This window comes from Aptenodytes forsteri, unplaced genomic scaffold (genome assembly GCF_000699145.1).
Source record: "Aptenodytes forsteri isolate BGI_AS27 unplaced genomic scaffold, ASM69914v1 Scaffold209, whole genome shotgun sequence".
NCBI lineage: Eukaryota > Metazoa > Chordata > Aves > Sphenisciformes > Spheniscidae > Aptenodytes > Aptenodytes forsteri.
The window spans coordinates 30,389-45,355 of NW_008795034.1; the positions used below are offsets into that span (position 1 = coordinate 30,389).

General features: G+C 51.3%; 2 protein-coding genes across 2 annotated transcripts in view; one reads left to right on the forward strand and one right to left on the reverse strand.

The window, feature by feature from the left end:
• The window catches only part of LOC103896553 (fibrinogen-like protein 1-like protein), a 4,473-nt gene extending 588 nt beyond the window's left edge, over window positions 1–3,885 (reverse strand). Inside the window, 4 exon segments of the mRNA XM_019471287.1 lie at window positions 2–40; window positions 739–858; window positions 1,801–1,886; window positions 3,785–3,885. Coding sequence (XP_019326832.1) covers window positions 2–40; window positions 739–858; window positions 1,801–1,886; window positions 3,785–3,885 — 346 coding nt within the window.
• Window positions 3,886–5,288: 1,403 nt separating this feature from the next.
• LOC103896554 (fibrinogen-like protein 1-like protein) lies at window positions 5,289–11,495 on the forward strand. The gene is made up of 5 exons (XM_019471288.1): window positions 5,289–5,292; window positions 7,010–7,153; window positions 9,255–9,317; window positions 10,423–10,786; window positions 11,231–11,495. Exons 1-5 carry the CDS (start codon window positions 5,289–5,291, stop codon window positions 11,493–11,495), a joined length of 840 nt encoding a protein of 279 aa, XP_019326833.1.
• The last annotated feature ends 3,472 nt before the right edge of the window (window positions 11,496–14,967 follow it).

Genomic DNA, 14,967 nt, shown 5'->3' on the forward strand with positions numbered 1-14,967 from the left:
GGGCTGGTGTTGTGGAGCCGGCTGCAGTCCTGCGGGGACCCTGAAACAGCAGCCGTGGCAAACACAGGGTGGGGTGGGAGAGAGAAGGATCATATGAGTTTGTCAGGGCAACAAGGAGCTCCTGTAGGGGAGTGAGGACTCAGGACAAAAAGGGCTGGTTTTATCTGTGGTCTACTCCACAGTGTAGAGTGGCTTTTCCACTGGCTCATCCACAGGGCAACCAAAGGTGTCTAAGACAGTGGCCCTGGTAAGAGCCCTAGGATCTATTTCTCATGGCTTGCTATTTCATTTGGAGCCTTCTAATGCATCTGGCCAAGAGAAGAGGGGAAAGAATCTTCCAGATGCCAGCAATGTCCTCCAAGTATATCTGGCCCTCACACAACGCCCTTGATATATTGAGCTGCAGCTCTTGCAAGGATCAGAAGTGTCCAAAATGCTCCACTGGATGAGGATATTTAATGAAAACTTATGTTTTCCCTGGGGTCCTGGCATTGCAAAAGAAGGCTAAGTTCTACCTTGATCTAATAGGGATCTCTTCCCCCAGCTTGTTGCAGTTTATCTGTTAGCAGGACTGATCTGTCATGACTTACTTGCCAAACTAATTTGCTGTCTAATTTGTTTTTCTTGTTTTGTGTCTGATGAGGGACAATTTGCTGTGGGTTATTCCGATTCAGCCCATGAAATTCTGTTTTTCTCGGGCACAGTGGGTGGAGTGCCCCCCACCCACTCCATACTCACCGCTCCGGGAACTGGCAGTGGGTACTGCTGGGCCAGCACTTGCGCAGAGGAGAAGCATCGCCACCACTGTGGGTAGGAGGACAAGGTCCCCACAGAGCCAACTTGTCCCAGCCTGGAGCCCTGGGGAGGAAAGTGCCCAGCACCATTAAGATCCCTGGGCAGCCCCCTCTGGCCCTGCCAACGGCCCCCAGGGAGCTCGGACCAGGAAAGGCAGAGCCACGGGGCGCAGGCAGGAGCAGGGGGCTCCTGGGGTGGTGGGGGCTGCAGCTTCAGTGCAGGCTCTGCCCCTGCAGGGCTGAAATAAGGTGAGAAATGTCTTTGTCACCCTCCTGATCAGCCCCTTCCCTGCACCAGGCAGCAACCTGCAGGTCTGTCCTCGGAACCTACAGCCCAAGAGTAGCTAAGAGAGGACAATGACACAGCTAGATCTGGGGAGAGTAGTTTGCCAGAGGGGAGGGATCACAAGAAACAGATCTTTGTGGTGTAATCATGCTTAAGCCTGATTATATAAAATAAGCCACTCCAGCCCAATGACAGCTAGTGGGTAACCGGATCCAAGGGATGGGTCCTATTGCGCAGATACCAGCTCCCAAGCAGACAGAACTAAGTCTCCTGGGCCCACACAGTGACACAAGCCCAAACCCTCTGTGCTGGCCACTAGCATACCCCTACACCCTGCACTAACTCAGTTACTGGGGGAGATGCCATCATGCCTGGGGAAGGACCCCTGTGCAACCACATGTGCCACATGCATTGGTCAGGAAGGGAAAGGACCAAGTTGAAATCTAGGTCTCCACATTAACGTCCCTTGACAGGACATGGGAATACAGGGCATAGGTAGCCTGCAGAAAGCATAGGCTGGCACCAAGCATGTGTGTCGTTTGGTGCTTTGGTCTTGCGTCCCTTCTTCTACCAGGGTGCCTGGCAGCATGCATCTCCCAGGCAAGACCATGGCTGCTGTCCTGCTAATGATCTTGTGCCTTTGTATACTCACCCCGGTCAGGTCTCGTTTGAGCCCAGCACCACACATGAATGCAGTGTGCCGCTGGGAAGATAACTCACCCATCACAACAGCACGGCTGAGCAGAGAGCAGGAACCCAGTGGTGCACCCTCCCATGCCGAGGTTTCCACGGTGACTTTATAGGCACTGCACACACCCACTTGTCTTCACATTTGTTGTTTGTAGAGGCACAAGGAGGCACTTGCAGACTGTGACCCAAGCATTTTTCGGATCCCATGACAACACAACTAAACCCCCTGAGGGGAGGGAGGCATGCCCTTCCTGCCAGAGAAGTACAAAATAATCCCCTTTTCAATTATTGACTCTCTCAGCTACACAAACACTATATGTGAATGGCCCACTTGGAGCAAATTCTGGAGAGCCATGATCAAACTGAAGTGGAAAGACCCAGCTTTTTAAGGACATACACACAGAAACTAGCAAAGGAGGAGAGATTAGGTGACCTTGGAAAGATGAGGACAGGTCCTCAAGAGACGTGCCTGCTTGCTAACTCTCCACTGGCAGGTTTCAGGACCAATGAGTTAACCTATTGGGCTGGAACCAGCGTCCAGCATCCAGAAGTCACTGTATCACACAGTGTCCCCTGGCACCCCAATCTGCATGCTCTGAGTAGAGGGCAAGGGCTCCAGGTAACAAGCAGGTGCCTGTGGGTCCCTTTGCCATTCTCCTTCCCAATCCTTGTCTTTGGCCTGGTGAGACCCTGCAGATTCCCCCCCCCCGGCCCCAGCAATGTCGACCAGGGGTTGCTCCCTCTACAGGAGCAAAATGCTCTCAGGACAGATTGTTTGGGAGGGCTGTTCTTGGTGCCAGAAGGTGCAGACGGCTTCATCACTTTGTCAAGGCAATTTTAAGAGGATAAAGATGTGGCCCTTCTCCTTTCTCCTCCTGTGTTGGTTTCAGTAGCCTACTGACCAGATGTCTTCTTCATGGCACAGCTTTAAATCTGGTGTTCACAGCAAGCCAGTGCCAAGCTGAGGCTCCCACCAAACTTTCCGTACTGCAGGAGCCCACATCAGGCAGTGCAACTTGCAGGTCTGGATGGACAGCAGCATCCAGACCTCTCCGAGGTAAGGGATCCTTGAATCAACTTCCGTCTGCACCCTTAGCTCTCACCCCTGCTTGCTTGGTTAGAGGTTGGGAGCCCTTGTCTGCAGCCTCATTTAGTTTGGGAGAATCATGAAAGCAGCACTCCCAAGTCTATGGAGGGAGGAGGGCCCAAGCTGCCCTGGGAAGAAGGACCCCAGGCAGAGGGGCCATGTCCCCTTTCTTTGGGGGCAAGGGAAGTGGGTGACTTAGGGGCTCCCATGGGCTGCCACCGGAGCTAACACCAGCACTGAGCAATGCAGTGCCTCAGGGTGTGGTGGGGTGCCTGTGCCAGGGCTGACAGGCAGGCTGCTGCTGGTGAGCCACCACTGGGATCGCTGCTGGCAACAGGGCTGCCAGATGCAGCAGGAACATGGGCTCCACAGGTCATGGAGAGAAAGTCCTCCCATGCCCCTGTGTACAGCAGGGTCCACTGAGCTGCTCCGAATAGATGCAAATGGTATTTCCTTCAAAGAAAGAGTGAGTCAACAGGACAGCTTATCTACAGTCCAGCAGAGACCCCTGTTTTGACCTTAGCTCAAATATTACGGTGGATGGTGTTTTCAAAGCTATCAAACAAAGGCTTTCTAAATCATGCTGACATGGGACCTTTCTAAGAAGACAGCTGCAAGAGGAATTCTGAGCAGATACAGGTTGGAAGCAGAGCTGAAGACAACAACCAGTGGTTGCACTCCAGACAGGCAGAGGAGGAGCGGGCACCATGCAGGACTCAAGGGAGGAGAATGAAGGCATGAGCCAGCTCTCTGGGAGCAGCAAAGGTTGGCTGCTCCCCACAGGCAAGCAAGTCAGAAGCCAAGGGTGAACCCCAAGGAGGCAATGCCCTTGCTGGTGGAGCTCCATCCTGCCAGGTCGTTTCTTGTAATGAGGGGTCCAAAACAAGACACAATGCTCTGAGGAGCCTGACTTTGTCTGCTCTCCACCCTCCCACCAGGTAGCTGTAGGCAGCAACGAGATCCCATCTCAGCCTTCCCTTCTCCAGGCTGAACGAGCCCATCTTTGCCAGTCTGTCCACATACGTCATGTGCTCCTGCCTCAGCTGTCTTGGTGGTCTTAGCTGGACCCCTGGAGTTTTAGTCGCTGCTGTGTACAGGGGAGCCCCACACAGGACAGAGCACGCCAGCTGTCGTCTCACACGTGGAAGTGAATAATCCTTTCCCTCACCCTCCTGGCTGCATTTTTCCAGATGCAGCCCAGGATACAGCAATAACAGATCTGTGCCACAACTGTGGCTTTTTCAATATCAAACATATACTGAGCAGGAGCTGGGCCCCGGGACACAGATGGGGTTTCAGAGAAATCCCCTCTATATGGCCTTCCCCTTGTCTGCTTTGCACATCCTAACCCAAACACCATCCACAGCCTCCTGGAAAAGCTGGTCAGGGACTTGAAGCTGTTGGCGAAGCTCTGCTGAGTGTTGCTGCCTGCCTTTACTTGCATCTGCTGTTGAGCAGAAGCAGCAACACAGCAGGGCATGCACAGGAGGCTCCATGACGAGGCAGCCATGCTGCAAGCAAACTTTTGTCACAGCCTGTGACAAAATCCCAGCCTGCTCCTCCGCAGGCTCTGGCCATCTTGTGCTGTCCAGCACAAGGTGGATGCTGGGGTACAGGAGTCCTCATAACTCAGAATACTGCGGGTATCAATCCCTAGGAAAAGGATGGCCTGGCATTTTCTGTAAGAAATCTATGGTGTAAGCACTCCTCGTAGCAGAGAGGGGCTTGAAGTGAGACCATTTTACATCAGTGTCACGTCACGATTCCCAAAACTCCCTTGTGACTGCTGCAAGGGCTGTGCTGCCAGGGGAGACCACAGTGCATGTTGCACAAGAAGCAGCATGGTGGTGGCAGGCCAGGCACGTCAGGAGGCACCTGGAGTGGCACTTTCTGAAGTTCGGTGCACAATTTGCCAGGAACACTAGAGTACCTCTTCCCTGAAGGGTCTAATGGGGTCCCCAGTGGCTGTTGGGCTCTGGAGAGAGTGATTTACGCCTGATGTTTGATTTCCATCCAGGAGGGGGAATGTCATCTGGGTATTTACTTACGAGTTGAAATGTGCAGAGGTGCCCAGAGGATGCCGTTCCCTGGGGAAACCCTGCCGGGGCAGGGGGGCAGCCAGGCACTGTAAATCGCGGTTGTTTTAAGGCATTTGCTTATTGGCACCAAATTATTTGCTTTGCCTCTGAAGAAAGCTCTTCACCTTTGTGAGACACAGCCTTCATTGATTGAGGACATATCACTTAATGATGAAGAGCAAATAAGCCGTAAACCACTAGTTGTGTTGCCAACCAGAGGACAAGTGCTGTGGTTTGGGTCTCGTGCCTCCACCCCCTCACCTGCTGAGCCCTATAACTTTCGGGCTGGACACCCCTCCAGCCAGGCCAAACCTGCTCGGCTTCCCACTCCGCAGGGTCCCTGCAGAAACGGCATGGGTGAGTGTGGGATGGGATGGGAGGGGACGGCACCACTGTGTGTGGCTGCAGGTCACAGGGCATCCCGGCACTTTGTCTTCTGCAGGGCTCTCTTCTCCCCACACCCCAGTCATCCCAGCACTAAGTCCATTACATTGTCCGGACTCACTGTGCCCTGGGCTGGGAACTGGAGCAGAAGTCTACATGTTCTGCTATTTTCAGGCTGTATCAGTGTAGCCCTGGAGTGCCAGATAGCCCATTTTACAAGCCTCATATTTACCAAACAGTCTTTACCAAAGTAATTTTTGTCTTTACCAAACAGTAATTTTCAGTTCTCCAAGGAAAGTATTAAATACCCTAGAATAGAAAACAGATTTTTTAGATATTCTTGCTTAAGGAGCAATATTGAACAGGTTAGATGGAGGTTAGATGCTCAAAAGCACACTGCTATCCCCAGAAGAACACCCAGGAGAGGCTGATCCTCTCCCCTGCATCTCCTTCCTACCCAGCCCTTTGATGGCCATTCATGGGGGAATGGGCCAGCAGTGGAGGGAGCGTTGTTTCTCTGGTGGTCTAAAGAAGAGATGTCTTTAAACATGCCTCTAAACAGAAGTGTATGAGGACACTAAATGTTATATAGGAATTGAGAAGCAAATCAGTTGGACTGAAGTGTGTTTAAAAGACCTTTGCTGTAAAACTGTAACCAGCACAAATGATTGGGACGGCTCTGAGCATTCCCAGAAAGGGGTGCTTATCTCTAGGGTGGCTGCGATTGCACAGAGCGCTTCCAGGCCGGCATCATTGATCGTTTTCCTTCTCAGCCATCTTAGGGAATGGTGCCAAACCCAGGTATCCCAGGGCCATGCAATAGGTTTGGCTCTGCTCCTTTTCGAACAGTGGAGGGATCACATTGGTAATCTGCCAGGGTGAGCTACATCTATCATACCATGAACAGATTTCCCCATGGGCAGGTGTCTCCAGAATGCCCCACTCTCTAGGAATCATGATAAACTTTCTATTATTTTATTTTGATTTAATATTGTAAAAAGTGTGCTGGTTTCCCCAGCTGCTCTGAACAAGAACAAACCAGAGCAGCTGGCTACATATGGAAATTTTGAAGTAGCCATATAACCATATAAAGACATAACTTACACCAGCCAGGCAGTAATTCTTGAAAGTTTGTGCTGCCCCTCCTAGTCATGCTGCTTTCATGCAGAGCAGAGAAATACACACAGCCCTGCCTGGGGCTTGCTCCTACCCAGACATCTGGGTTCTTACTGCCCACAAACCTGGACTGGAGGCAGGTGTAGTCCCAGCTTACGCCATGTGAGTGTGTCACGAGAGCGTGATGGGAGCTGGGAGGAAAGGGGATTTCTCCCTCCATGCTCACCCTGCTTGTTATCTCCAGCTCCGAGACTTGGTTTTTACAGGGATTTCTGATTACAGTCACTTCAGGTTTGGACAAGGTTTTCACACTTTTTCTGTCTCAAAAACCACCAACAGCAGGTGCCACCACTAAAGACTCCTGACAATGAGTATATGACAGTTCATCTAAATGAGTGAATTGGGGCTATGGAGTCAAACCACAACAGGCTCCAAGAGGGAGCTCTACACATAAAGAATTTTATTTTCCTATTTTACTCTGCCTCTGCAAGTAAAGGAATCAAATGGGATTCATGGCTCTCTACTAGAAGAGTTATGATCTCTTTCTTCTTTTTCCAATCTCTTCCCATTTCAGCTACCCAGCACCTTTGTGTCCTGCTTTTCACCTGCCTTCTGGCCCTGGCAGCATCTCTTCCTGCCTTTGACATAAAAAACTTGCATCTCCTCAATGGCACGCTGGATGAAATTATGAATGTTCCCCCAGAGTCCTCCCAGCTCGGTAAGTATACCACTACAATAGGGAGAGACAAACAAGGTCACGTTCAGTCAGATCCTACACAGACCTCCTCACCAGCCTAACCACACCCCTGTGACACAGGGGAAGGACTAAATACTGCTCTATGTGTGGGCAATGCCAAGGGAATGTAGGCTGTCTTACTGGAAGAAGAGTCATCTCAGAGTCCTCCCCTGCTTGCTGCCTGTCTCTTCTCCTGTCTGGCATGAAGTTCTGCCCATAAGTGAGTTCCATAGTCCAAAGCCCAGAGTTCACAGGATCCCAGGAGAAGGGCAGGTTTGGTCTCATTGGCAGCAAGACGAAGCCAAGGGTGTTGTGGGCCATGGGCTCTTCCTTGGAGAAGCAGTGTTAAAGATGTTAAGGCAAACAATCACTGTGTTTTGAGGACATGGAGAATAGTGGCCACCTCTGTAAATCACAAGGTCAGTGGAGAACTGAATTCAAGAGAGAAATGAATACAAAGAGGAACTGAATGAAGTCAATACAAAGAGTCTAAGCGATGGCACTGACACAGAGCAATCAGCCAGATGATGGCACAGAGTAACCTACAAATACCAGGGTATATTGGAGCAATGAGGAAGCCTCCAAGAAATGCTCCTGGAATAGAACTGGGGGCTGTGGGTGGGACATGACGCGACAGAAAGAGCTGGTTCCCTTCTAAGGGAGGAGGAAGAGTTCTTGGCAGAAGAGCTCAAGGTCCAAGTGTTTGACGCTGGTTTCACATCAGCCTTCACTGCAAAGGTCAGTTGTCAGGAAACTGCCAACACAGGGAGCACCCATGACTGAGACAAGAGCTTGCGCTTCACCAAGAACTGCAAGTCTGAGTAGAGAAAGAAAGTAGGGTGTGCTCTGGGCTTCACATTCATCTCTCACCCAGACCACTGGTAGGGTGCTCTGAAAACATGAGCAGCATGAATGCAAGATGGGTAAGCAGGGAGGCATGCCAGAGAAGACAGGCTAACATTCGAAAGTCTTGCCTTGTGGAGGAGTGCTTCCAAATGGATGGGAAGTGAAGGCAGAAAGCAGCAGGGGCAGACTGTGGCTTACAAAACAAACATGAGTGAACAGCTTCATATGGCTGCAGTAAAAGTAAATACCATGGTAGGAAAGTCCTCTAGACCACATTACATGAGTGTTTCCCGCTCCACACAGGCTCAGGCCAACCACCATGTTCACTGGTTGGCTTTGAGACATGTTTGGAGAGAGTCAAAAGGAAAGGGGTCAAAAATCTGGCAGGCAGACTGTGTCAGGGAAGGCTGAAGAACTGAATGGTTTAGCCCCAAAATCAGAAGACCATGGAGGAGGAAGTGATAGCAATATTACAGTCTGTCTGTAGGAAAAAGTGTACTCTGGGTGTAGTATGAGAAGGAATGGGCTTATACACAGTGCAAGAGACTTAAGTTAAACAATTCATAAGGGAGGGGATAGGGAAGCACCATCTGAGAGTGAAAGCAGGGAGCAGATATTTGAGGATGTCAGAGAGCAGCGGCTGCAGGGTTAGGCATCTGTTTCAGAGAGGGGACAGGAATGGCTTTTGTGATTCCATAAGCCTGTGATTCATTCTTCTGTTTTATAGCTGTCAGTGGATACACAGAAGATGTCCTTGCAAAAGAATTGCATTAATTCACTCTAAACCATCCTCTCTTCCAGCAAACCCTTCAAATTCCCTTCTGACCCAGCTGAGCAGAGCCCCTCTCCCAATTCCTGATACTTGCACCAGTTTTCTTGTGTCTTCTCTCGTGTTTCTTCCCCCTCTAATCCCTCTTCTTCCTGAGTCCCTTCCTAACTGCTTCTGCTGCACTTTAACAACCATCTTTCCAGTGTTGCCACCACCATTTGGGGACTTTCCCCCACAGAGTGTGACCAATTCCTTCTCACCGAGGAAGCATCTGCCCCATTCTAACACTACGTAAATTCCCCCAAACTACCAACTGGCTGATATCTGAAATGGTAAAGTCCCTCTGGAATTAGGAACAACAACAGAAAAACAGGAATATCATCTGGAGAAGATCATGCTCTCCCAGCAGGCATTTGACATGTCTACTCCCAACACTCACTCCTGTCTCCTCTGTTCTTGTTAATTCAGATAATGGTGACAATCATGTTCGACAGGTCAGAGACATTGCCCCGCACCCACCAGCAGGCCATGGTAAGTCTCTTCTCAAAGGAGTACATCTACTCATAAGGTTTCACCATTGCTGGGCTCATGAAGAGCTCTCAGCCACCTTAGCCCATGTCCTACATGTGCACTGGCTCCTCCCAGGAAAAATGTTGATTTTCTGATGGGCTGCAGAGGTGCCACAGTTCATAACCTCGGGGGGACTCTATTACTAGCCATGTCCTGGACTCAGTAGTTGATGAGGATCTTTAGCATGAGGAATTTTCCACCTGAAGATCCAAACTGGAAAGTGGTGATTCATTATTGGCCTTTGGGAAGTGGTGATTGGTTTTTTTCCTATTTTCACTATACAGTTGATGAGGAGACTGGGTAAGACAGGGACGGACTGTGTTACTGAACTGACTGAGTCAACATTAGCCCATAGGACCACAAGATAGGTCTTAATCTGGGTAGGAATAACCAGTAGCAGAGATACTGGGAGCAGACTAAGTCCCTTCCCAGAAGGGTGTAGGTGCATTCAGCTGTTTGTTGTATAAAGGGCTGACACTCTGGAGCACAGAAAGATCATCATCAAATCAAACAAGTCAGGAAGTGTCTAAAGAGCTACTTGGGTAGGCCCAGAGAAAACCAATGGATTTGCCCTATTGAGATCACAAGGGCTGATTTAACTATTAGCAATATGGGTGTCTTGATCACACTCTCTCCAGGGTTTCTGAGGCTACTGTAAAGCTCTAAAGCCTCCATGCTGTAACAGCAAATGGCTTTATAACCCAGATTTGCAGTTGTCTGTGTGGTAATACATCACCTGCATGCTACAGGCAAATCACCACAGCACTGCAAGACTGAATCCAACCTGGGCTAGGGTGCATCGTGTGCTGGGTGAAGGCAATGTCTGGCTTGGTCTCACCAGGCCAAGATATTTTAGCAGTGTGTCCCCATCAGTTTGAAACCTGTCTTGGAAATATATGAAGCCCAACTCTTACACTGATCATTTCAAGACTTTGATTTACTCCTGTGAGCAGATGGCAGGAATACAGCCCAAGAATGTCTGTGCAAGAGGATATAGGCACTAAAGAAACATCAGGCGCTTTCAGTTTGTGTGGAATTTAATAACCATCTCTCTTTCCTGCCCCAGGTTGGCCCAAGGACTGCAGCGAGATCCCTGCTGGCAGCCGCAGCGGTGTCTACATCATCCAGCCAAAAGGGCTCCACCACCTCGTGGTGTACTGCGAAATGAATGTGACAAACGGGGGCTGGACGGTCATCCAGAGGAACCAGAAAGACACACCAGTCACCTGGGCCGAGTCCTGGAGTACCTACAAGTATGGCTTTGGGAGCGTGCGCAGCGAGTACTGGCTGGGCACTGAGTACATCTATCAGATTGCCAAGCAGAAGGTCTACCAGGTCAGGTTTGTCATCCAGGACTCCACGGACAACACCAATTTCGCAGACTACAACCTTTTCAGCCTGGAAGATGAGTCCCACGGCTACCGGCTGAGGCTGGGCTCCTACACAGGGACGGCAGGAGATGCCATGACCTCAGACAATCCCAACACCATGCATGACAACATGAAGTTCTCCACAAAGGATCGGGATCAGGATCTATCAGAAAGCAGAAGGTCTACCAGGTCAGGTTTGTCATCCAGGACTCCACGGACAACACCAATTTCATTTCGTACAACCTTTTCAGCCTGGAAGATGAGTCCCACGGCTACCGGCTGAGGCTGGGCTCCTACACAGGGACGGCAGGAGATGCCATGACCTCAGACAATCCCAACACCATGCATGACAACATGAAGTTCTCCACAAAGGATCGGGATCAGGACACTTACAGAGGGAACTGTGCCTCCCGCTCTGGGGGTGCAGGACTCCACGGACAACACCAATTTCGCAGACTACAACCTTTTCAGCCTGGAAGATGAGTCCCACGGCTACCGGCTGAGGCTGGGCTCCTACACAGGGACGGCGGGGGATGCCATGACCTCAGACAATCCCAACACCATGCATGACAACATGAAGTTCTCCACAAAGGATCGGGATCAGGACACTTACAGTAAGAACTGTGCCTACAGCTATGAGGGCGGGTGGTGGTACTCGGCGTGTTATTCTGTACGGCTGAATTTCAAGGGTGGAATGACATGGGGCAGCCTGTGCAAAGGGAACTGCAAATCCTCCCTTATCCTCATCAAACCAGCTCCGTATTGTTAGTGCTTCTTCCCCCTCCTGTCCACACTGGACACTCTGTGAAGGCTCTGCATGGCCAAAGAGCTTGAGCCTTTCTGGAGCAGAGAGGGGAGCTCAAGGGTAGTAGGGTTTTAGTGAAATGCCACTTTCCATTTCCCCTCTCTGAGTGCAGGCTCCCCCCACTCAGCTCTTTTCCCCTGTGCTTGCCAATGATTCCTTGTTATGATGTTCATAATCAAGAATAAAAAAAAGCACTTGTGAAATTTGTGGATTCCACATGTACCTCCCCTGTGGGAGGAAGACACTCAGCCCTGGAGTGACTTTTCACCAGTTTCTTAGCTGCCTCCAGAACTCACAGCAAGCAAAAAAGCTACATGCCACAAATTTCCATATACTCTGTGCCTCTCTGCAGTGTCTGGTAAAGCATCCCAATAAATTTGCTTCCTTGAGCTCATTCTCCATTAATGAATGTCTGTTCTGTCTCTCTGATTGTGCTCCCACTGAGACCCAAGAAATCCCATGTCAGGTGCTAGGACTGGAGTCTTGGGGCTTGTGGAGGGAAAAAGCCTTGAGTGGTTCTCACAGGAATGGATGTAAGAAAATTAAATCTAGTTACACTGAGATAAAAGACCTGTGATCTGCACAGGAGTGTTCAGAAGGGACCTGTCATGTGGGAGAACTCTTCCCATATCATCACCACGTTTACAGCCCAGGGTCAAAAGCTGTGGCAATGTCCTGGTGCCAAGGTCCCACTCCTGCTGGGAGGCTGCGTCTGTCAGGATTTGTTCCTCGCTACCTGTCTGTCTGCACAGTCATGCTTTGATCGTGCAGAAACGTGATTTCAAAGTCATCAGTAGATCTGTCTGCTGTGACCGAGAAGCAGTGAACTTAAATGGAAGCAAAAGATAAGTCAGTTAGGTGTTGGGAAGCACTTGAATTAGGAGACACTAATGAGGGAAGAGCTCATTACAGGAATAAGCTCACCATACCCAAGTTTCTGAGACCAATTTAGATGAACCTTTGCCAGGAAAATTGCAGACAGAGCTGATGCTGTGAGGCTGCAGGACAAGGCCACTACAGCTCCTCCATCCCACAGCACTCTGGCACTGCCAGGACAGACTGTTTGAGAAGCACTTTCACCCTCACAAACCATTTCTGGCTTTGTCTTGGGGCAGCACAGCACCAGCAGTGAGTTCCACTTCCAGGACCAACAGCTAAGGGAAAACCCAGCCCTTGCCTGCCAGCTGCAGAGCCCAGGGCCCACTGGGAGCCATCCAGAAAGGTCTGAGAAATTAGAAAATACTGAAAGAAGAGAGCAGTGGAGGATCTCCGAGCCAGAAAGTACCTTACACTGCTCCAGAGAACTGCCCTCAGCACTGCAGAGCATGGGGGGTACCTGCACCTAGGGATGTCTGAGGAAAAAGAGAGCTCAGGCTACTTCTACTGAAAGCAGCTCTCAGGTGAAGCAGGCTGCACTCGCTCTCCTGAGAGCCTCCAGCACCAAGCACTGAGCCCCCCCAAACCACAGCACAGAGGACTGGTGGGACCTCAGAGTACAGCCCATGCCAGAATCTCCTGCTCTGGCTGGAGTCCCCACTTGGCCTTGGAAGGTGTCCCTTCAGGGATTCTGCAGTGTCAGATGGCCCCCTCCAGAGATGGGAGCATCTCCAGCCTTGGTGGTGAATTTGGCAACCCAAATTCAATGAGACATAGCCCTCTGCAGCCTGATCTGATTTTGGGATCAACTCTGCCATGCAGAGGTAGGACTAGAAATCCCAGAAGTGCCTCTCCCAACACTAGTTACCCTCTAAGACAGAGAGGATCATTCACCCTGAGCAAAGGCCATGCCTGCCTCGCAATGTGCACCACAGCACAGGACGGGGGGAGCACAAGGCAGCTCCATGATGGACTTGACACTGGCTGGAAGAGAGGCTGTCCTGCACCAGGGGCACGAGATGGTAGCACCAGGTGGAGGATGGCTGTCATGAAGGTGCCCCCACCCCACCCCTGGTGCCCTCAGAGGTGGATTTGGCTTCCAAAGTCAGCAGATTCGATGACATCAGGTGGCACTGGGCAGACTGTGAAATGACACTGCTGCTGGGGGTTTCCAAGCAACAGGCAAAATTGGAGTTGCATTTGCACTGCCGGACTAAGGAACAAATGATCCTCATCCCAGCAGTGCTGTCTTCTGCTAGGGCTCTCCAAAGGCAGTGGAGAGACACGGGCCAGGAGATGCAGGAGAACATCCTAAAATATCCTCACAGTACAACAGGGCTGGCACCCACCGGCCCAGGAGGATGGGCTCAGCGAGTGGATGTCTCTGCATTGCCGTCTTGTCCCTCCACCACAGCACATCCCAGTGTACAGACAGGTTCTCATCTCTCCTACAACAGCACCAGCTCCACACAGCCCCTTATTCCAAGCTACCCATCCAAATGCTTCCTAAATCCTGCTGGGCTCTTGACCACCCAACAGCAGTGACCTCCAGCCCCCAGCGGCTCCCTGGCAGCTTCCCTTCACTCAGCTCCAGCAGCCAGTGTTGGTCTGAGATGACACCAGAAGTCAAGCAGTGGACATCAAATGCTGTCTCCCACCAGATATTTGCTCAGTGGAAACGTCCTGGCCAGGACAGAGCAGTCCCCGCCCCAGCAGCAGTGCATGGCTCTCCCTGCAGCTCTGGTTTTTCACTAAGGTAAAACTTCCCCAGGAAACAATCCCCACCTCCCATGAGCTCCTGGTTTGCTACTTTTCCCCAGCTTCTCCACCACATCTTTACTTAAAGAGTAAGAACAGGGCAAAGATACAAGGCGAGTTTCCAGCACAGAGATGTCCTGAAGCGGAGCTGATAGTCCTCAGGCAGGTTTCTGCTCCCTGAATTTTTCTTTCAGGTCTCTGAATCCCTGCAAACATTTAGTGACCACAGCACCCCGCGGCGAGCAGTTCCCCACCACAAGCGGGGCAGCACTCCCACCTCTCCCTTCCCCAAGGGACGAAGGGGACCTGCACAGAGCCGGCAGTGCAGGGTGCCTCATTACTCTCTCCCTCCTCTCTCCTGAACCGACGGGTACAGCGGTGCCAGGATCTCCACAGGATGCACACGTGCAGTGCCGTGAAGCACAGGGTGAGATCAAGGCGGTGACAAGCGGGATGCACATAGTGTGGTGCAGTGCAGGATACATGCACGGAGGTGCAGGATGCACACAGCAGCGTGCAGCGCAGAGGGTGCACACAGCGGGGTGCAGTGCGGGATACACACAGTGCGGTGCAGGGTACGCACGGCGAGGTGGAGCGCAGGATGCACACAGCGGGGAGCAGGATGCACGCAGCGGGGTGCAGTGCCGGTTCCCCCCCCCCCCCCCCCCCCCCCCCCCCCCTCCAGACCTTTCCCACCGCCCTTCTCCAGGCGCTTCGTGGCACTCGAGAAATATCCAAATACCTCTCAGTGGCAGCTGGCCAGGTAAAAACTGCTAATTGGCCCCTACGTTGAATATGTCTG